General features: G+C 32.3%; 2 protein-coding genes across 5 annotated transcripts; both read left to right on the forward strand.

The window, feature by feature from the left end:
• Positions 1–2392: 2392 nt before the first annotated feature.
• LOC148202393 (uncharacterized) lies at positions 2393–6948 on the forward strand. 4 transcript variants are annotated; one of them, XM_088108434.1, is made up of 8 exons: positions 2396–2658; positions 2753–2860; positions 2934–3064; positions 4168–4268; positions 4772–4831; positions 5612–5767; positions 6041–6159; positions 6643–6948. In XM_088108434.1, the coding sequence occupies exons 1-6, from the start codon at positions 2469–2471 to the stop codon at positions 5694–5696; spliced, it is 675 nt and encodes a 224-aa protein (XP_087964560.1). In that variant the 5' UTR covers positions 2396–2468; the 3' UTR covers positions 5697–5767; positions 6041–6159; positions 6643–6948. The 4 variants fall into 4 exon arrangements, with proteins under 4 accessions (XP_087964562.1, XP_087964561.1, XP_087964560.1 ...); XM_088108435.1 differs by lacking the exon at positions 6041–6159 and having other exon boundaries at positions 2395–2658; XM_088108432.1 differs by lacking the exon at positions 6643–6948 and having other exon boundaries at positions 6041–6236.
• A 9658-nt stretch (positions 6949–16606) lies between these two features.
• On the forward strand, positions 16607–21102 carry LOC148202394 (DUF21 domain-containing protein At1g47330-like). The gene is made up of 12 exons (XM_088110048.1): positions 16607–16964; positions 17047–17123; positions 17279–17362; positions 17445–17558; positions 17787–17873; positions 18089–18228; positions 18313–18400; positions 19015–19088; positions 19203–19387; positions 19785–20008; positions 20418–20464; positions 20641–21102. Exons 1-12 carry the CDS (start codon positions 16787–16789, stop codon positions 20819–20821), a joined length of 1479 nt encoding a protein of 492 aa, XP_087966174.1. The 5' UTR covers positions 16607–16786; the 3' UTR covers positions 20822–21102.
• Positions 21103–23898: the final 2796 nt, after the last annotated feature.

Below are 23898 nucleotides of genomic sequence, written 5' to 3' on the forward strand. Positions count from 1 at the left end.
AAATTATATTTCAACGGTTTAAACTTATAAAAATGTTGTATGAAAATAAATTACAATAAATTGTAACTTTTGTTTATAAAAGTATAATATTTATTTTAGATACGGGTTCAAGTCTATTATTCAAAGCACTTCAAGTTATTTTATCATATGGACTCGCTAATGAGATCCAAATTATATTGCTGGCTCTTTCTTCTTCTTGTCGAAACGAAACTGTGTTACTGATTACCTCTCAAAGACACTCAAGTCAATGATATAACTATTAACACAACAAATGATGCATATAATGTATATCATTTCTCTTAAGTTATACTTTAGACATTTATTTATAATAATTGTGATGATCTTACCTTTTGTTGTTTTAATGAGAACTCAATTACATCTTAATTTCTATTAGAGTTTAATGAATTATTATCATAGATAATTTGATTATACTTTTAGGTCACAGTGAATACGACCTAGAGTAATTTGGCGTAAAACAACTAATCCTTAAGGCCTTGTTCACTTGAGTGGATTTGAGGGAGAGTAATTGAGGGGATTTGAGAGAATTTGAAAATAAATTTTTTTGTTGTTTATTTGAGTCAATTTGGAGGTAAGTGAGAATGAATTTGGAAGTAAAGTTTGTGAGAATTAGTGTAGGATTTGATTGACGTGACAGATTAAAAAAATTTACTTCCAAATCAAATCTCATTTACCTCCAAATTCACTCAAATAATCAACAAAAAAATTTATTTTCAAATCCTCTCAAATCCCCTCAATTACTCTCCCTCAAATCCAATCAAGTGAACAAGGCGTAAAGGATGAAAGTTTGGGTGGTCAACCTAAATAAATAACTTGAACGGTCAGCGTAGGTGATCATCCTGAAAAGTGTTCGGTTAAAAAATCTATATAACATAATATTTATAATAAATTATATGGATGGTTGATTTGCCTTCGGTTAAGTAAAAGAATAATGAAAATTTTAACTCTTTTTAATCGGTTTAAATTTGTCATGCATTATTCAGGGTTTTATCATGTCCGTGACATGATACAATTAGTTAGTTTATATAACCGGTAATAAAAAAATACATTATATTTTAATCACTGAGTCACATAATTTTCTTTTGTTTTATTTGTCTTTTTATTTCTTCGATTCATTTTAACTCTTATTAATCCGTTTAAGTTTATCTTACATCATTCACGGGTCATTTATGTCACTAACATAATAGAACGGGTTAGTTTATGTAAACCGTAATAAAAAAAATCTATTATATCCCAATCAATAAGTCACACAATTTTCTTTTATTTTAGTTGTTTTGTTATTTCTTCGCCTCATTATTCCCAAATGTAATCATTTATTGGTTAAAAGTGTAAAAGATGGTATGATATTTTTAGAATAATAAAATCTTTAAAATTAATCATATCTTTATTATATCATTTTTATTTAAATTTTGTCATTGTCGATCTTCAAATTAATAAAATAGAAATGGGAAAGATTATAACTATATGAAAAATGAAAATTTTTTCAAGCATCAAAGAAATGGATGAAAAATAATTCTTTTAAAGTTAATGAAATTGATAATTAATTACTATAATTTTTTTATGCTTACGAACGATTTAATTTTAATATACTTATTTAATTTATTTGATATAATTGTTAATTTTTTTATTTTATTATCAATGATAGACTTAATAAATGGAATACATATGTAAAACATCATAATAAAATTATTATTACAATATTTATATGTATTTTTATTTTCATTTGTTTATACTAGGTAGTTCGTATACTAGGCAACAAAACTTTGTAGTCATTCTTTTACATCTTAATTCATTTGTGTGGACCAGAGTTATCGACATTCCTATAAATTATTAAATAAAAAGTTTAAATTAATTTATTTTTCTTAATTTAATATTTTTTATTATTTTAATCATTTTAGTTAAATTTTTTATTATTAAACTAGTAAAAACACGTGTTGATGTTTTATTTATGATAAAAAATAATAAAATTATAATTATAATAGTAAATATAAATATTTTTTTTATATTTATTATATGTAAATTATATTTATTTTGTAGGTAATAGTTTATTATAGATAGTTATTTTAGTTTGAAAATAATTAAATTTAAAACTGATTATTTAATAAAAATAAATTTTAAAAAATGTATAATTGACTATTTTTATTTATATAATGGTATAGAAGTATAAATTACCTCTAAAAAAAGTCTTTTGGCAAATATCAAATATTTAAATATAACAAATTATCTTAAAAAAAATTAAATCAAACAGAGAAAAGAGAGTAAAATATACTAAATTAAAAAAAATCATTAAAATGGGTTAGAATATGACAAGTAACACTTTCCCTAGATATATATGTTTATTATATCGCAAAGAAAAAAAAAATATTAATTTCCCCTTATAGGTTGGTATGAAAATTGTGCAGAGTAAGAAAGAAGAAACAATTCGACCTGGAAACAAGTGAGCAAAAACAATGCCATTGCCAACTGTCGTTTCCCCTATTTCTTCTTTTTCTGGCGTACTTTTATCCACTGTCACGGCGCGCGCTACACTCCCTCCAAAATGCACCGTTTCCCCTTCCTCTGTTCTCTCTCGCAGAGACATCGCTCTGCTGTCCTTCCTCGCTCTCTCTCCACCTGCCTCCGCCATTGAATTTGGCATCTGTAGGCACCACTCTTCTTCTACTTACTTCCCCAGCTACATTCGCTGCTTCTCGTCGCATTCGCGAAAACCCTAATTCTTGAAATTGTTGTGCAGCAGGACCGAAGAATTGGCTGAAAGAGCAAAAACGGAAGGCCTCCAAGTTCCTGTTGGCCCCCGTGGATGCTTCCCGCCAAATCCTTCGCTCTGCCTATCTCACGCTCAGTACGTTTTTTTCCCTCTTCTCGCTTGCAATGCTTCTTAGCTTGACCAGGTTTCGATTTGGTTCCATTTGCAGCGAAAACCGACGCTGCTTATACGGATGAGGATTTGGAGCAGATTCAGCAGCTGTTTATATCTGCTGCTAGGGACTGCGTACCACAGGACCGGAATTCTTTCGTCACTTTCCAAGCCAAGAGCGGAGTAGAGGTTTGTGTTCGCCTTCTAATGGCTTGCATAATTCAAATGCCTCGCATGTTTCACTGATTATTAGGGTTTCGATGGCATAATAGAAAAATAGTAATCAACGACGGTAATTGAGTGTCAATTATCAAAATGTTTTCAAATTCAAATTACCGATCACTCGATTTTTGTAAATAAAATAATTTACTGGAAAAATGTGATTTTGTTTTTTTTTTCTTTTTTTGTAAAACGTGGTTTTAATCCTTAACTTTTAAATTGAGAAATTATATCTCATAGTTTTCACTTATTTTAAGATGTTGGTGGTGGACCGATCTATCAATTTGAAAGCATAGAGAACAAAGTAATGCTTGAGATTGAAAAAACACAGAGACTAAAACCACATATTCCCCATATTATATTTATCCAATCACGAATGGCTAATATGAAGTTTGGTATTCCCTTCTCATTTAAAAAGTTTCATAGGCATGCATTATTATCCACCAGTAAAATATCCTATTTAATATTATTTTTAGAGCAATTATCTAAAAGTAAATGCTTATCATGCATGTTAATCAGTTATAATTTAAAAAAATTTATGCTATCAGTAAATATACTGTTTTTTTTTTCTATTTTAAAATCATATCTAGAATATTATTTCATTGATTGCCGGTGTTAATATATTTATATTGTAAAATCAAATTATCAGTGATAGGTTTCTTGTGCAATACAGGACATTTCTTTTAGCATTATTTTATACTGTTGAAAGGGGACTTTAATATTGTTTGGTGAAGGATAGAAATGGATAGGATGAAAATAGTTGGTGGAGTAGAAAGAGATGACAACTAACGTATAAATTAAAGGCGTTTGGTTGAAGAAAAATAGAGAGTAGATAAGGAGAGGGTTGAAGAGAAATAGAGAGTAGATAAGGAAAGAGATGAACAGCAATAGGTTAAAATTATTTCTTCTTTCTTCTCCCACCAAAGCCTCACTATTATTTCCATCCCTGTTCTTCTCCTCTGGGAATTTTATTTTGTTTGTGGTCCCTATCCCCAAACAAGCATGCTAGCTCAAGTACAAGAATCATTTGGACAGAGACATAATTAGCCTACACTGTCCCTTTTTTTGCGCAGGTGTGCACATTTCGGTTAATTGTGAAGAACGCTGCTTCGTTGCTTGGAAATAAGGATCCTGTAAAGTTGAAAGCTGAAGCTTTGCTAGATAATCTTATAAGGTATCCAATTTCCAGCATTGGTGTGCTGTAGTTTACTGCACCAACTTGTGGCTCGTAAAATTCTCTTATAATATTTATTAATTATTTAATTTCTAGGGGATTATTTACTGGGCATTCTAGCATTCTAGCTTTATCGTGCTTGTAAAAGAGACTGTTTTTGTGTAAATGGTCATAGATTCATACTTTCAGTTATGAATATTATTAAGAGGCTTTGTTGTGTCATGATAACTGATAGAAATGTAACAGACATTCACGAACCTTCACCTATTAGCTCAAGGTTTTAGGAGAATAAGTTTTGTATGATATCAGAACCTTTGAGTCCCAAGTGTCTCAATGGTCCTTGTCTCTCCAATTTGTTATGTCTTCTTCCAGAAGCATTGTTTTACACACTTCTTTTGTCCTCCATGTTAATATTCCTTTGAGATCAAAATCCATGATGTTTACCTAATTTGATTACATCTAAAGGGGAATATTTTTTACCACATTGCTTCTTAAAAATGCAGATCTTTCGCCACTATCAGTGGGATGGCAAGTGAAACCAACATTCAACTTGCATCAGATAGGTATATTTGCTGTAGTAGTTGCTTGCAGGAATATCTTTTAGGGAGATTTTTTATTTCAAGAAATTCTCTATGCTATTTGTGAAGAATTGAACCTAGTTCATTGCAAGCCCACCCCCAGAATCTTAGTATTGATTACTAATGAATAATCTTCACTTTACTTTTTGTTACAATTTATTTCATGTTAAGCCTAATTTATATTTTTTTATTGGCTTTGTGTACAAAAAATGAGAACTAGGAATTGTTTGAGAAGTGCTTGGTTTCTGAAAAGCAGTAGTTAAGCTGCTGCAATGTTCCGAACCATAGGTTTGATTTATTTGTGGATCTTTCTTAAGATTTATTCTTCTGTTTTGAACAACTCAGATAATATATTATTGCAATTGATTGAAAGGGGCTTCATCCAAAGTTTTCACTGGACTTTTATTGCCTCTCTTTAACTGTTTGTTTATTAATGTTTGGAAGGATCTATCTATTTGTTTGTATAAAATTATAAAATCTCTTTAACTGGTTCTTTATTAATGCTTGCAAGGATCTATCTATTTTGGATTAAATTATAATAGTGTTGCTATATATATATATATATATATATATATATATATATATTTTCTTCATGATTTGCTGTCAGTTTTGGTTTCTTTTTTTTTTCTAGCCTCTTCAAGTATTAAAGAGACGGAGGTTTATCTTTCAAAGTTATTGTTGCTTGTTTTAATTTTATTATTCGGGTGCTTATCACCTGATTATTGTATCAATGGATTGTGCCTAAAATCCTTCTTTTTCCCCCAGAGAAAAGATAGCGGATGCTGTATCAGATACCATATCTGATCTCGACAAATTTGAGCAGGGAATTACGGATTGCCTTGAAAGTTGAAACCTAACTGTAAAGAATAGCCTATCCTACTTTTTTTGATGTGGAAAGTTGATCCTTAAAAAATCACGCAAGTATGTGCTTCTGTCTTTTTCTAAGTGCTTACTTTCCTTTGATTTTTTTTTAAAATTTTTTTAGTTACTATCTACCATAACGAAAAAGGTTGGCCGTATCTATAGTTTTAAGCTTCTTTAACAGATTGCACTTTCAAAACGAAAAATGGTAGTGTATAATTTCATCAACAAATAGACCTGAATCTTGTTTTGACTCTAAACTGTTTCACCACCGTACTGTCTGAACTAGGCTTTGGGTTTATGCCTTTGCTAAAACGTTCACTTGTTTTTCAGGGAGCTTATTGGTGTAATAACCAATTTTCTGGTATCACCGGTTTGCTGACTACCGAGAATACCAAAATATGATTTTGCCGTACTTTAAAATACTTATTTGTTTTCTCAATCTGAAATCTGTAAGCACTCTGTCAATAATCATATGATATTCTTTTTCAATGCATTCAATCCTCTGAATCGTTTTATAGAGGAAATACGCATGCTCTTAATAGCTTTATCGTTTTGATATTACGGGATGTGTTCATAATTTGACATACTGAATATGCATTTGCTAGGATGTTCTGAAATTATTTCTTAAAATCAGCCAAAAAAATATGAGCGATTTACATCTTAAACTATGGCTGTTTCCCTTTTTGTTTGGAACTGTGAAGGGAATGTCCTGCTCTAAACAAAGGATCAAATAAATTCATACGATACGGGAACGGTTATCACTCCAATTAGGATTCTAAATGTTACAATATTTTAAATGATATATTGTGATTTTAGCTGGAAGTATTGTTTGCTGATCGATGCTATCTTTCTGTAATGGTACGTTATTTAGAGAAAATGTGCTATATTCTCTGTTGAGTCATTTCTTTTTCTTTTTGATGTTTTCTGTCCAGTTGTCATCAGTTTATAGATACTCTCCTCCAATCCAAGATACAAAATACAAGATGCGTATCTGCCTTCTTGAAAGAGACTGCTATTTTAATGAGGGAGAGGTTGTGGTTGCTGAAGATTTTTGTGTACCTTCAAACTGAATGGAGAAAAGTAATAAATGCTTTTTTCTAAATGGGACAACCCGCCTCCCCCATATCTTGGAAACTGCCAAATCAAGACAATAGTAGACATCTACTTCACATAACTCATTTGGTGATAATTTCTTTCAGAGTTTACTTTTATTTATTTATAATCAGGTAATATCACAACATATGTAGTAGGCATTTTTTTTTATGATACTAAAAAACAGTTAGAAATGTGATGAATAAAATATAACAATTGAATTTTAGAATTAAAATGATTGTCAGTTTTTTATTTAAAAAAAAAAATTGCTCTGAACATTATTTATTTGTTGTTTCAATTTTGTTGAGTGAAAAATCGGATTTTGATTTGGGGCTGGAGTAATTGACTGGGTGTATTTGCTAAATAGTAATACCAAATATGGATATTAATAACTGCATTATTTATTTACCAGCAATATTTTCATCATTTTACGCCTAGAAGAGAGTTGAATTCTTCCAACAAGAACTGGAAAGAGAAAAAAAAGGCAGAATTAATTTACCTGGGTCGCCGACTGCGTAGAACATAAATTATAGGAGCGACGTCATATATGGGCCAACAATTGTTGGGCGAATTTGCAAATAAAAATGTGATACCTACTTCCCATGTGCTAATTGTACAATACAATTAATGAGGATACATCTCCACAAGATTATTGGACGTGAATCTGGGACAGGGTTATACATATCAAGACTGAGTGTTTGGTCCATTATGTGAAACATTTTGATCAGGTGAACCAGAAGCTTCCACCAAGTACAATCGGCAGCATGGCTTTCCATCGTCTGGATTGGTTTGTAGCGATCTGGGCAAACTGAGGAGCCTGTTGAAGAGATTTAATGGATCATTTAAGAGACCAAAATGGGCATCTGGGTCTCCAATTTGTGAAAGTTTTACATTAGTGAACCCTAGGGATGGCAATAGATGGTCTGGCCAATCGCTGTAAAATTGGAAGACTGAATTGGATAGAGTGGTTGATGGCTTATTCATGAAGTCTGCTAAAAGGACTGTGTGTGCTAACGCGCATTTGTTAGCCAAAATTCTCAGCACTTGCATGGCTTGGGATTGGGTGAGGTAGTAGATGATACCTTCTAGAATCCAAACAGTGCTCTTTTGAGGTATGTATCCCGCAGTCTCAAGCTTTTCCATCCAGTCATTTTCTCTTATGTCGGCTGCTACTCTGGTTAAGGATTTGGCTTTGGACATAATATGTTGCGAGTCGTACGCTGAGTCCGCAGCCGCTTGTAAAATAGTGGTCTTTACATCCAACACTCCTGAAAAGTCCACCTCATACACATCACTGTCCTTCAAGCAACTCAAACGATATGCTCTCGTGTCCATTCCTACATTAAAACTTCCAACTTTATCAATATATAGTTTTTGTACCAAAAAGTTACGAGTATATATAACTGCTAGGGTAAATATAATGCTATAGGCATGGACAGTTACATCTAATTTCTGAAGAATATGGACAGATGCACTGGATTGTGATGTCATTGATTATGTTTAGCTGATGGCTAGATAGACTGTGGTCCAAAAAAAAATGTTAGTAATGATATAAGAATTGGTTTGCCAAAAATCAAGGAGGTGTCCTTTATATATCTTGTAACGTGATCTTGAGGGCGTTGGTAGTTTCACTCAAACGTTCTTTTAGCCTAATGCTATTATTTTCTGAGAGGCAATAAACTCGCACAGTCACATTTGACCAACATAATTAATTACTTATTCTGAGTTAACCTGCTAGTTAACTGATCAGTTACGGCTACCAATATTAATAAAAAAAAAAAAAAAAGCGATGAAAGCTGTTAAGAAGACAAAATTAAATGAATGGCTGATGTGGACAAACCTGCGCCAAGGAGAACAACCTGAGCTGCTCTGGCAGTTGGGGAATTGAGGGCATCTTCTAGCCTAGAATCAAACCAGAGGGTTCGTACTGCAAGAATGACTCCAGAAATTTCACGAGCATTGTTGAGGCGGTCGTTCTTGATCTTTTCATGGAGGTTTCTCAAGTAAGTCTCCCCTGCCAGTAAATCAGCGAGTGGATCATGGATGGCATGTTTCCACAGAGCCCTTCCCGCAGCAGTTTGGCAAGCTGACCTCTTAAGGAAATCCCATTCTTTTTCAATCGTTGCATGGATTTCTCTTACAGCATCACTGTTGAGCAAGTCTGGAAGCTTCAGCTCTTGCCACGCTTGGTCCTCGGGCAACCCATTCACTTTATCTGACATGGTTCTTGCGTGTTACACAAAAACAAGGGATTAAGAGGAGCTTGTGAAGAAGATAATGCATTTTATTTATATATAGCGAAGTTTAAAGATTTTGGGGGTAGAGATAAGGAAAAGAGAACCACACACAATAAGGGATGCCTCAGCTTCTTGGTTTAGTGAAAGGCAAGGTAAGAATGCAGTCCACGACTACCACAACTGCATAACCCGACCCTTTCTCTCCCTCGCCTGTCATTTTTCAAACGCAAAAGTGACATTCTGTGGTTCCCACTAATTACGACCACTGCCACATGTGCCTGCCTCAACTTGGATAACAACAAAATAACTATTCAACCTATCCATTCATTTATGCTTTAATTATCACCACTTTCATCTTCCATTTATAATTCCTTTTTAAGTAAGACTCCCGGACTAATTTCTTCGTATACTGAAATTTATTTAAGATAATATTTTTATACTCACTTTATATTTACTATTTCACTTTTCAATCACTCTCTTTCTTTTAATAGTGTAAAAACTTCACTTTTTCTAATGACTAAAACATCCTTCAGAATAAATTGTCAACTGATGTAATCAAAAAATATATTTTTTTTCAAACTTAACCGCATGCAAGATACCTATACTACCTAAGACAATGCAAGAGCTGTATTTGTTGAGCCAGAAGGTCACGTCTTCGTGCGTTAATAGGCATTGTCGGCACGACATTTATTTTGTTTGTGACATTTTTTATGTGAGTTTTATTTTTAAAATGTTTAAATATTTATTTCTTTTTTATAAATAATTAAAACTTAAGCCATACTTATATACAAATATACTGAAAAAAATTCGAATCAAAATATATAACTTTATTTATTTTAAATTTATATATTAGGGATCAATTTCTATACCGGCTAAAGCCCAAGGTAGGTGTCATCAAATTCAAGTTTTAGGCATCACGCTAATATTATAATCACATATTAAAAGGTAAAACTTCACGGCATCATAGCAAATTAAGATTTATTGGTGTTCAACTGTCTTATATTCATTTAATCTAGGATTTACCTGTTACATTGGTATCACTTATTTTCGATATGAGAAATCCTCGTATTTTTTTTCATTCATAGATTAGTCGTCTGAAATGGTACTCAAGAAGAACTATAGGTTCTAATACCACTTTTGTGAGTCATCCAATAAAAAAATAATATGTTGTATATGAGACAGCAAATCTATATTTCTGTGAATAACTATAAATTCTTCAATGATACACAATTCCCTGTACATAATAAATTTATTAAATTGTCCTACAAATCTTAAATTAACTTTTCATTTGTATAGTATATTATTATTGTTGTTGTTATTTCATTCTTCGTATTATTTTTGGATGTTAGACTTTACTAAGTATCACTCATATTCTCTTTACCATGAATCTCACATAAAAAATCACTCTTCTAGTGCTCATTATCCGTACATGAATAAGAATGTTGTTATAAAGTATCTCTTTCAAAAATGTTATAAAGTCGTTTGCTTATTTTGGTAAGCTAAGCGCATAAATGCAAAAACCTCCCTACATAGGGAGAAAGAATTATCCAGCTTGAAGTTCTTTATACAGTACAACTTTTGCTATCAGCTAAGTCAACTTGTATTAGTGTTATTAGGTTTGTTGCATCTATTCACTAAGCTACTCTGTGATATAGAATGAATCAATATATTCACTCATCCAACTCACTATGAGCTTGTTAGGTTAGGGACAAGTTCTTTTGCATCCATTCTCGACTCACGTGGGAATCATAAAACGAATATTCAATATATGCCAATTAAATCACACCAAAATTATTCCATTTCCATTTTTTATCATTAATACAATTTTATTTCATCTATTAACTGTTATTTTAAACTAAATGAAAGACACAAGTATGTGATCTTACCATATACAAATCTTCATCTTTTAAAAATTAAGGTTAAACACACTTTAAATATTTTTTTTTTCATCATTTAAAACATTTTTAAAAATAAAACTTCAACGAAATAAAATTAAAAAAAAAACATTTTTCTTAAACTTCAACTAAAGAAAATATTTTTTTATCACATCCAATAATCGTACTTCATTATATCTGATGTCATTAATGTTAAAACTAAACCGTACCGTCCTCTCTATGATCGTACGGTCCTTCCACATGGTCGTCCTTTTGTACGGTCCTCCCATGGCCGTCCTCCCATACCAACCTCTCTGGATGTCCTCCCATGGTTGTTCACCTAGGCCGCACCAATTAGTAATGACTCATTAAGTCCCTAATGCAGATTAAGATGTGATTGAGCCATCATTAGGTCAGCGAAAGGTAAAGGTCCATCATCAATTAATATAAATAAAGGTCTCAAGTATAACTTTAGAGGGACGATGCACATCATATGCATCATCACTTGCTAACCGTCCGGTTATATTACTAACTTGAGCGTTGACAGGTATCCTCCCACACAACTTAGACAAGGAGGAGGAAGAGCGAACAAGTAACTAGGACGATAAAGGACCATTAAGGAGCATGTTCGATTTTCAAGACAACTTGGAGTGCTTTTAGTAAGAGACTTCTCTCAAAACAAAAACTATTTTCAGAATTAGTTTACACATGTTCCTAAAATTAATTCCTGAATCCATGTACACAAGTTGGAAATTTTTAATTTGGTTAAAAGGAAAAATGAATGCACAAAACTGATGGGCAAAACCGTCCTTCCATCTCATTCAAATATTTTAATGTAAGAACTAAGACGCAGAAGCCAAGAAATGTGTATCCAAGAGAACCATTTTGCAGGAATATTATCCCAGGTTACCGTATAAAAATAACTGTAAAATCTTCCTAACTGATAAAAAATATTAATATTTTATTGACTTCTAATTTTCTTCTTTTGCTTAAGGTTTAATGTCTCGGTAGGTCCCTATTTTGGTCAAGAATTTCAAATAGGTCCCTTTTCTTTTTTTCATCTCAATTGGGTTCTTTTTTATGTAAAATTTGAGCAATTAAAGGTCTACCGTCAATTTGGGCAAACGGCCGTTTAAATGTTGATTATGTGACATTACATTAATGAGACGTGATATTATAAACTAATTTTGTATTAAAAATTATGAATGCATAGTGGTGTAATCAGCTTTTTGGAAGGGTAAAGTGGGAATAATAAAAAACTTTAAGTGCAAACCCCTTTAATTGACAAATGTAATTGAGATTGGGGAAAAAATTGGGGGTAGGGTTCGTGTGAGGAACAAATTAGCTTTGGATGTTGGAAGAAGGCTTTCCTGCCTGCACCGCGAATTGGATTCTGTGTTCACAGGTTGATGGAGACGAAGGAGAAAGTGGCAGTGCGATGGTGGTCGAGGCGATTTAGGCTTCAACAGCGGCAACGATAATGCTTGGTGATGGTGGAGAAGATTCTGGGTTGGTTTCTGGTGGTGCGCCTCTTGTGGTTTTCTGCTTGCAGGTTGACGATGAAGACGTGAGGGAGATGGTTGCGCCACGACGGAGGTTCAGCGAGAGACTGACATTTCTGTTCTTCTCTAGATTTTGCTTTACAGGTCCAGTGATGTAGATGACGAACTCGCGAGGAGTGGCGCGATTCGCGATTCTGCTGGGTGTCATGGAGGACTCGCGACTCGGTGTTGATGAGATTTATGATGGTGTGCGCAGGAGAAAGCTTACGGTGCTCCGGCGATGGTGATGGAGAAGATTTTGCTCCCTGGTGGCTGCCATGGAGGTGTTGCAGATCTACGTTTCTGGTGGAGATGACAAAGATGCGAATTTGGCTTGCGGCATTAGGGAGGTCGAGGACGAGGGAGGCTTCGCGTGGCGGTCATGGAGGTTGCGGTGATGGCTGCACTTAAAGTTTTTTATTATTCCCACTTTACCCTTCCAAAAAACTGATTACATCACTATACATTCATAATTTTTAATACAAAATTAGTTTATAATGCCACGTCTCATTAATGTGATGCCACGTAATCAACATTTAAACGGCCGTTTGCCCAAATTGACGGTAGACCTTTAATTGTTCAAATTTTACATAAAAAAGGACCCAACTGAGACAAAAAAAGAAAAGAGACCTATTTAAAATTTCTGACCAAAATAGAGATCTACCGAGACATTAAACATTTGCTTAATTACAGCGTGTCAATTATTAAAAAGATCAAACTATGTGCCCACTTGTATTTATTTTCCATTTTAGTATTCTAGGAAGTAATTAAATGTCGTAAATATTACATAATTTTCTGTAATAATTAACACCGTCAGAGATTTTTTTAAATAATTCTGCATTGTTAAAGACTCCTCTCTGTGTGTGGCGTTTGTGTCAAGTATCAAATTTAACTTTTTTTATTTAGCAGAAGATAAATTTCTTTTTTTTCATGATAAAAAAATATTTAATGGAAATTCAAAAATAAAAATACTATTATCTAGTTATAAATTAACTTAAAAACTGTTATGCATTGAATATGAGGACCCCATTCTTGACCTTTTTGAAATAGTCTTGATTTGAATTGATAATGAGTGTCAATTAATAACTTGCATGTGTTTGTGAAATAACCAGATACCTATGTCCAATATAAGAGGAAAAAAAAGATATTGTGTTCTATTCAAAGGTTTTCCAAGTTAGAATGATGATAACGTGCTACATGATAATACAGATACCTATTTTATTTTAACTATTTATAATTATTAAAAAAAACTCCACGAAATAAAGCTTGTGATAAAAAAGTAATAACTATGATGTATCATTCTCTTTTTCATAACTGGAAATTTTTTGTTTTATATTTAAATGTTATTTTTAAATAGCTTTACATGATGTTATAGTATGACAATTCGGTCAATTATTAATTCCACAGTTAATAGTTTATGGTATAAATCGATTTGAAATGATTGGTCCAATTACTAACAGAGTTAACATCAAAAATAATTATATTTTAGATCATTATCGTTTTGATTGTAAATAAATTAATACTAATCAAAAATTTACCTCAAAATTTATAAATACAAATTTAATATTTAAATAATTAATTACATTTATTACTATCACACATACACTTACTTAAATACCATAGTAATTTTTACGTATAGCATCTTTATTCGATCAAACAGTAGTAAAAGATGATCAAAGATAAATTTTAACTACTTGAATATTTAAGACTCTTAGAAAAAGTAGACTTAAATTTTAATATTTGTTTTTTCAACTGCACAGTTTAATATTTACTTAATATTTAATCATATATTTTGGCTTCATATTCAACCAAACAGTGAAAACAAATTTCCATAAAAGTCAACTAAATTTACATTTTCTTAATTCATGAAAAGAATTTTGAACCACATTCAAAAAAGAATAAAAAATATACACTATTAAAATACAACTTCAGAATTAATTATAAAACAACACCATTAAGATTGCCCTTTGTTTTATGGAGAGACAGATTAATGAAGTGCTTAACACGTGGGAAGAGTGATAACCACTAATCAGTAATAAGATAATTAATTGATGCTTATATCTCTGACCAAAGTGTGGATAACTTTTTACAATCATTTGCAGAAATAAGATAAAACAAATTAAAAAAAAGGTTTAATGTCTATGTAGGTCCTTATTTTGGTCTGGAATCTCATTTAAGTCCCCTTTCTTTTTGTCGTCTCAATTGGGTCCTTAGTTTTGTAAAATTGGAGCAATTAAAGGTTTGCCGTCAAATTGGACAAACGGCCGTTTAATTGTGCGTTACGTGACATGAACAGTGTTTTCACTAATCACACGTGGAATTAAAAAAGAGTTTTGTATTAAAAATTTGGATTGAATCAGATTTAGGGAAGGGTAAAGTGGAAAAACTCATTCGTTAAAGTTATGGTTTTTATATTGTTAATTAATCTCTGGAGCATTTATCTCCCTCATCCAAGCTTTTCTGATGTTCCATCATCATGCTGTGAGTGAAAGGTGTGTTACATTGAACTTAAACAAAACCCCGTTTCTGTCCACGAATATCAAGTAGTAAGTCTTACCATCTCAGGGACACTTGAAATCAAGTTATCTGATAAGAAATTTGCATGAAATCAAGTCTTACCATCTAAGTCTAAAGCCACAAATGCTGCAATGATGTGGAAGATCATCAAATAATCCACTAATTACAGATGAATGGAATTCTCGTAACACTGCTTCAGGACACCGGTACAAGAACATACAGACGATGGCATGGTTGACTCATCATAAGCCACTTGGTTCAATCCCAAGTCCTGACCTTTCCTAGATTAATCAAACCCCTAATTCCCAAATGAATCAATCTGCAGAGAAAACAGATGAATCAAATCCCTAATTTCAATTTAAAAAAAAAACCCTAATTTGAAACTCAACCAAGAACGTGATCCGCACCACCCACGAGAACGGCCATTGAGATGCTGAAACGAACCCTCCCTCCTTGCACCACGAAGCGGACTGACCAACGTCCTCGTGCAGTCGCTGCGACCTTGCTGCTCCATCGATTTGTTATCTTCGTGCCTCCGCTGCCCCTCCACGAGGTCTCTGCTTGTGCTCGAAAACGCAGAATATTCTCTCCCCCAACGTTGAGTCTGTTTGCGTCAAAGGAGAAAGGAAAGAAGCTTCAAGCTTCTGGAGTTTTGCTTTTAACTGGAACAGAGAAGAGATGGGAAAGAGTTTTCCCTTACGCGACCCTGGGGCTGCACTTAAATTTTTTTTACATTTTCTCCACTTTGCCCTTCCCTAAATCTGATTCAATCCAAATTTTTAATACAAAACTCTTTTTTAATTCCACGTGTGATTAGTGAAAACACTGTCCATGCCACGTAACGCACAATTAAACGATCGTTTGTCCAATTTGACGGCAGACCTTTAATTGCTCAAATTTTACAAAAATGAGAATCCAATTGAGACGGCAAAAAGAAAGGGGACTTAAATAAGATTCCGGACCAAAATAAGGACCTAGAGAGACATTAAACCTTAAAAAAAAGTCTAAATGTTTTAGTTAATAAAAAATATTATTATTTTAGCCAAAGTCTTTCAGATGAATTAAATTTTTTTTCCATGTTCTTTTCAAAAATACCTTATTCTAAAATTCCCTCTGTATGACTGATATTTGTATATTACAATAAATCTTATATTAAAAAAAGTATTGTTATAATTTATAGCATATATATTTTAATTTTAAGTTATTATTACTTATTTTAAAAAATTATAATTTGTGGACTTTTAAATTCCTCCACCATTGTGGTGGTCCTTCCTTCTAATAATTGTTACACCTTTCTATCTATTTTTGTGTATATCTTTGGTTAATCTCATCACAATAAATGTCACTACAGATACTTATTCAAGTGACTTGTTCATTTATGTTTTTCCACTTTAGGTTTTAGGTTCGAAAATTAAGTTTTCGAGAGAAGACATAAAAGCAATTACCAATAAAAGAAAAAAAAACTATGTGGAAGAAAAGAAAGTAAAAGCAGAAGAAAAGTGACACGAGTCAGCCTTTGAATTGGGAAAACCAGTCAACCAGCACTGTAAGAATAAAGAAAGGAATTAGGTATTTTCATCATTATTACCATTTATTATTATTTTTATACCATGTACATACGCATACGCAGACACATTATTCTGATGTAAGAAACACAACAACTCCCGAAACCGCAAAACAGTGAAGGAAAAAGCTGATCACATCAGCATCGCCTAACCTCTGACCTTAAAATACGAGAACGCCAACAACCTTTGCGTTGTGCAGTGCTCTCTTTATAGTGTGTGTGTGTGTGAGAGAGAGTGTCTTCTCAGAGAGATGGCGGCGGAGATACCGTGCTGCGGGACAAAGTTCTCATTGTACGTGTTGGTGATCGTAGGATTGGTCTGCTTCGCGGGCCTAATGGCTGGTCTCACTCTCGGACTCATGTCTCTCGGACTCGTCGACCTCGAAGTTCTCATGAAATCTGGCCGTCCTCAGGATCGAATTCACGCTTGTTCGTACCATCCCCTTTTCCTGCACAATTCTAATTTAGTATCACTGCTTCGTACTCATCGTTTTTTCTTATTTCTTTGCAGCGAAAATTTATCCAGTGGTTAAGAATCAGCATCTTCTGCTTTGCACGCTTCTGATTGGAAACTCCTTAGCCATGGAGGTATTGTCGATTAACCAATTTAACCTTTCTTTATGATAATGATAATAATAGTAATGATAATAATAAATAACTAATAAGAGTAATATAATAATAATAATAATAATAATAATAATAATTAATATTATTATTATTGATTTTAATGTTTCTATTTTTAGGCTCTTCCCATTTTTCTTGATTCGCTGGTGCATCCTGCTGCTGCAGTCTTGATTTCGGTCACTCTCATCCTCATGTTTGGAGAGGTAATTATTGATTCGTGTCATATGGATAATCGAAGTTGGACTGTTTTGTTGAATGAGGTTCCGTGTTCTATGATTTGTGCAGATATTGCCGCAGGCAATTTGCACAAGATATGGATTGACAGTTGGAGCAACGCTGGCTCCATTTGTTCGTGTTCTTCTTCTTGTTTTCTACCCGGTTTCTTATCCAATCAGCAAGGTATGCTTATGGATTGCTACCACTGCAAACTGTTGGTGAGAAGTTTGAAATAGGGAATCACAGTTGAGAAGCGAAAGCTGTAATTTTAAGTTTCTGAAAAACACATCTAAAATGGGAAACCAATCACGCTATTTCACACTAGAATATATCTGAAAGGGGATATGCATGTCAAAAACTGTAGATTACTGTATTAAAAGAAAATTCTGATGGAGGTTGTTATGTTTTCAGGTTCTTGATTGGATGTTGGGTAAAGGACATGCTGCCCTTTTGAAGAGGGCAGAGCTCAAGACTTTTGTGAACTTTCATGGAAATGAGGTGTTTGTGTTTAATATATATAATTGCAAATTTGGAGATCCAAGTTTTGGAGGATTTATAAAACTTTTGCCCTTATATTCATTTGAATGCTTTAAGACGTGCTTGTATAATATTTTGAGCGTTGGTTTCAAATTTATAATATGTCCAAGTTATTTCAGTCTCATACTGTTTTGTGCTCTCGTGTAACATGGATACTCGATTGTTTTCTTTTCTAGGCCGGTAAAGGAGGAGATTTAACTCATGACGAAACGACCATCATTACTGGGGCACTTGAGTTGACAGAAAAGACTGCAAAAGATGCCATGACTCCCATATCAAAGGCATTTTCCCTTGATCTGGATGCAACTCTAAATTTGTGGGTTTGTGAATTCTTTATGTTCTCTCCACTATTCTCATGTCTTCTTTTGTTCTAATCATGTCCTTTGTGTTTGCACTGAAGGGAGACACTGAATTCGATAATGACAATTGGTCATAGTAGAGTTCCAGTTTATGCAGGAGAGAAAACTAATATTATTGGACTTGTTCTGGTAATTTATCTGATTTTCTTCCGTTTCAGATTTTGTAAATAGATGCACAGGATTATAGATGGCTAGTTGATAACGTCCATAATTAATGTTTGTTATAACTCTTGTAATCATATTGGATGACTTGATATTCTGGTGAATATTATTGAGTCAAGTTTCACTTATTTGTTTGGTTTTATAAGTTGGTGCTTTTTGGCTACCTCAAATGGTAACAATATCATACTATTATACTCATTTTTTTCCTTTACTGTTATAATGGTTGTTCGGGTAAAATGCATGAGAAATATGTAAATCTGATCTTTACGCAGAAGTTTTACGACCAAATGAATGAAAAAGCTTGACTGAGATCTTCTACAGACCTGATTATGATTATTGTTTATGTTATACGTGGTAATAGATTGTGGTGTAACTGATATATAATAGAACTTTACTGTCAAATGATTCCGGAATAAAATAGATTGATTGCGGGAGAAATGGTAAAAAAGAGCAAACCCTGCACTTTCATCCGCTATTATGTCGCTTAACGATAACAAAAACATTAGCCTTAGCCCACCGGATATGCACGATTATGCCACTCATTCTTTGTTAGTTAATCTTCGGTTCACTTTTATGCGCAGGTGAAAAATCTCTTTATGGTTGATTCAAAGGCTGCAGTTCCTCTAAGAAAAATGGTCATCAGAAAAATTCCTCGGTAATCCTTTTTCACACATGAGATGAGATACATTGTCCTTACATACTAACTAGATCGCATGTGTATGGTTGATGCTTGCCATTACAAGGTAGTCATTGTTTCTTCATCCTGCAGTGTTTCAGAGAACATGCCTCTGTATGATATTTTGAACGAATTTCAGAAGGGTCATAGTCATATTGCAGTAGTGTATAAGGATCTGAACAGTAAAAACGAGGCCCCAAAAAAGGTTAAAGATGGAGAACAGCATGACCTCAGGGACAACTATAAGAACAAGGGAGAGAATGCACCCTTGGATAAAGGTAGAGATTTAAATAAATGTAGAATAAATTTCAGTTTCTTTGGTGAGTACGTGCTTTCGAAATATTATGTGTGGTTTGCAATTTGTTGAACTCTTAAAGCAGGATATGGTAAACTGTACTTTAGTTCCTTTGAAAGTGTCATTAATCCTCCTGTTACCTTCCTGGTTATTTGAGGAAGCTTTTATACCTAGAAATTGTCATTTGTGTTCGATATGTGTTTCCTTCTCTGAAGGTTATTTTCAGAACCATATGGTTTTTTACTTCACAATTTTGTGGTTTTCTTTCTGTATGTTTAAATATATTCTCAATTGTATTCTTTAGTATTATGATCCTTTGCGGTCTCAAGTGAAACTCTTAGTGACTACCTTTTTATACCTCACTGTGGCTGCATATTTAGGTTATAAATTGGAGTCAGGTGATACTTTGGCTACTGTTACTAAGATTGATGGTTCTCAACAAGCAAAGAAAAGTCCACCAGCAACTCCTGCTTTTAAAAAGCGACATAGAGGGTGTTCATATTGCATCCTGGACCTTGATAATGCGCCCCTGCCAGTATTTCCACCCAATGAAGTAGTTGTTGGTGTTATTACAATGGAGGATGTCATCGAAGAGCTTCTTCAGGTTAGATGCTTTAGTGCATTTAGAATTGGCAGTTTGTGCTCCAAAGTATTTAATCCTGTATATTTGTTTTGATATTCTTTTTAGCTTTTTCACCCCTATATTCACCTTTAATTATCTTCTGCCGATGCACAATTAGCCATCAGTGGTTCCTCCTTGTTTCCACTCAGTATGGATGATTAAGTGCTATTTTTTAGATAGTTATTGAAGAAGGAACTACATGATTTGAATTCTGCTGGACTATTTCCCTGTTACATGAAGATGTTTCAAACTGCTAGGATGGGCAGTTTTGTTGCTAGAGCCTTAAGAGCTTCATATTTACTATTCTTGTTAAGTTGCAGTTTTGCTTCTATTGCCTTTTAATTTAGCTGTATGGGTTGATTCATCTTCATTAAATCTTTGTGTATTTCAGGAGGAGATATTGGATGAAACTGATGAATATGTCAATATCCATAACAAGTAAGCTCTCGATCGGATTCCTCTTATTTCTCATCTGATGCACACCAGTTTAGTTTGATCAATTTGTTACTAGCTGACATTATGTGTTCTTTGTATTTGGTTTAGTGAGTAACAAACAATAGATCATTGTTAGCTTATTGAAAGAAGCATATTAAATTGAGTTATTGCAAATGCAGGATAAAAGTTAACATGAATGCTTCAAAGGAGAAGGCTTCTGATACAAATCTGATGCAACCTTCTCAAGAGGTTCAAGGACAGCACACACCCACTAATTCAATTTCTACAGCTACTTCTGCAACAGGTTCACCTACGACAATCGATCTAATATCTGAAAGTGAGTCACTAAGGAATCAATAGTTCATAAAGAATGAGAGAATAACATAGGTTTGTGCTTGTGTTGAAAAGGCAAAGCAGTATATAGTTTCCTCTAAAATTTCTTTGTATTATATTTTGTTAATAACTAATATAGAGAAAGGGCACTAGCCAGACAAAACAGAATGGAGTTTATTTTTTTCACTTTTGATGAAAGCGGAGTGCAAATCTATCACTTTCTAATATCACATCCAATTCTGTTTATTTTTGGAATGTACTAAACATAAAACTGAGATTTTATGTTATCTTTTATCTCATTTTCGCGAGTTTATCGACTGCTACCTTTGTATAAGATATTTTAATGTTGGATTATTCCACTCGCATGATATCCTAATGAGGTTGTCAATTTGTATTGTAGTGCAAATTCAGAGAGACAAAAGATTTGCATTTTTTGTTGAGCTTTTTTAGTTACCCTCTGTGCCTCTAAAATATACCTATATATACTTATTTTAATGTTGTAAAAAATAGGATTAAATATGTTTTTAGTCTCTCAATTATCATATGAGATTTTATATTTAGTCTCTCTTTTAAACTTTGGACACTTTTATTCTTGTTCTTAAAAAAACTGTAATTTCTCATTCCAAAATCAATGCCGTTAAAATTAGATTGAGCTCGGCGTGTCACATCACTTTTCATTCTGTGAAACTGAGTCAACCCTCTCTATCTTTTTAATTTCTAGACACATTTATCGTCTCTCACTCCCTGACCCCTTTCTGAAATTAAAAGTTTTCTCTTTCTGAAATTAAAAGTTTTCTCTCTTCAACTTGGTCCCTTGCAAGCGGAATCAAATTTCTTAGCAAATGATTGTTAGTGTTCTTTCATTTTATCCAATTCTAAATCTATTTTTGCTTGTGATTGTCAAGTTTCAGAATCCCTACAGATTCAATCGTTAAGCATTCTCCTAAGTTTTTGTCTTTTGCTGTGAATTATAAATCTTATAACTGAATGACTAAATAAATAGCCAATAAGAAGGAGCAGGGACTGAAGGGTTGTAAATTTTGAATGAAGAGAGAATTAGTTTGCATAACCATTTATTATGTTTTTTACTATAGTAGAAAAATAAGAATACCTCTCTATCTCTTCCCACACACTCTCTTATAAATCATATGTGCTCACATTTTATCCATAAAACGCAATAGATACTTCCTCTTTTATTCATTTTTATTTAACTTGTCATTTTTTTCATGTGATTTAATTATTTGAAAAAGACTTGGTAATTCATATTTATTTTTTAAGAACTTAAATAACATATTGTAAAGATTAATTTAATGAATCATAATTATGCATGATTTCTTCCAACATATTTGAAGTAAAACTTGAATCCGTTGTAGGTTAAGTAAATGTGAAAATGATATAAGACAATAGATAATTCAAGAAGCATAATCGGAAAATGACAAAATTTGAAAGGTTAGTGGGAAAAAAATGAAGCGAACTAAAAATATTTTACAACACTGTATCGAAAAATAAGTGGATATACTTTTGAATAAAACTTAAAATAAAACGATATGAGATCCACATTCAATTAATAATGTTTGAAGTTGCAAAACTTTAAATAATGTACAAAGATAATTACCCAAAAAAATATATATTTGAAAACAGTGGGTCGAGATAAATTCACGCAAAATACTTAAAAAAGTATAAGATTTAAAAAACATACATATAAAAAGATTATGTTTTGGAAGAAGATTTGATAAAGGGAAGAATGACTTTCAAAGTATGGCTATTTGAAAAAGTATGTCAAGAATTTTTGAATTATTAGAATAAATAACACTATTCTAACAAAATAAACAGGTTGATTTAAACAAGTTAGCTAAATCATTATTGTATTCAAATGAATCTTTAGATATTCAAATAAGTAATTAAATGATTTGAAGAGGTTATCTAAATCATTTATATGTTTGATTTTATAGTCGAATGGGATAATCAACGATAGAGAAAGACAATTTTGTATAATCAAAATAATTTGAATATATAAATGATTAATGACTGAGAATGACAACTTAAGTATTTTTTTTAACAAACAAATATAATTTCAAACCATCACATGAAAAATTAACACAATTTTTCTTTAAATATTTAGTTTTGGTATAGATAATAAAGTAATAGAATTATCACATACTTTTATATTCATTTCACATACAATATAAAATAAAATAATTATAAAAAAATTATGCTTTTTTAAAAACAAAAAGAGTAAAAAAAGAATCAAATAAACGTAAATTATATGTCAAAATGTTTTTTTTTATAAAATATTTCTTTTTTCAAAAAACAATACAATTGGTAGAAAAAGTCACGACAATAAACTATTGGAACATGAAACAAGAAGAAGTTATCATAGTCAAATCAACATCCCAAACACTTTAATGTTACTAAGTTAGAAAAGCGGATAGGTGGGTAGTTTTCTAGGGTTGGAAGTTGGCATAGTCTTTTTCTCTAAAAATTAGACAACTTGTAGTCTTAAGTCGTTTAAACATCTACAAAAGCTTTTCTATACTTAAATCATGACTCTACGCTACTGTGAAAGAATTATGTGCTTTTGTCTGCTTTTAAATTTGTTTTATTCTACTTTTTATAACTATTTACTTCTTTTATAATTTTTTTATGCTTATATTTATGATTATTTCTACTCTTTATCATTTTTTTCGTCTTTTTAAATTCTATTTTCTTTCTATGATTTTTTTTATTAATTTTAATGTTTATACTGTATGTTATTCGTATTAAAAATGTATTATGTGGGTATTTATTGTTACAAATTTTACAATATAATATTATTAAAAATATCATGTTAGAATCATGTTCTACTTTAAATTCTAAAATCCGTATGCATGTTGTAATTTTCCTATCACATTAACTTTTAAGATATGCTCAGCAAATTAAAAATATAAATATATTACTAGTTAGTTAAAATAATTCTGAAATGATTTTGGTCTCTCTCTCTCTCTCTCTCTCTCTCTCTCTCTCTCTCTCTCTCTCTCTCTCTCTCTCTCTCTCTCTCTATATATATATATATATATATATATATATATATATATATATATATATATATATATATATTTGAACTA

The sequence above is a fragment of the Vigna umbellata genome, chromosome 3 (assembly GCF_029865625.1).
Source record: "Vigna umbellata cultivar VRB3 chromosome 3, Vumbellata_1.0, whole genome shotgun sequence".
Taxonomy (NCBI): Eukaryota; Viridiplantae; Streptophyta; class Magnoliopsida; order Fabales; family Fabaceae; genus Vigna; species Vigna umbellata.

Coding starts and splice junctions, on each gene's coding strand:
- LOC148202393 (XM_088108435.1), top strand. CDS start 2,469: ATGCCATTGCCAACTGTCGTTTCCCCTATTTCTTCTTTTTCTGGCGTA. Junction 2,861..2,933: donor CTCTGCCTATCTCACGCTCA/GTACGTTTTTTT, acceptor TTCCATTTGCAG/CGAAAACCGACGCTGCTTAT. Junction 4,832..5,611: donor ATTCAACTTGCATCAGATAG/GTATATTTGCTG, acceptor TTTTTCCCCCAG/AGAAAAGATAGCGGATGCTG.
- LOC148202394 (XM_088110048.1), top strand. CDS start 16,787: ATGGCGGCGGAGATACCGTGCTGCGGGACAAAGTTCTCATTGTACGTG. Junction 17,874..18,088: donor TGAACTTTCATGGAAATGAG/GTGTTTGTGTTT, acceptor TTTCTTTTCTAG/GCCGGTAAAGGAGGAGATTT. Junction 19,089..19,202: donor GTCATCAGAAAAATTCCTCG/GTAATCCTTTTT, acceptor TTCATCCTGCAG/TGTTTCAGAGAACATGCCTC.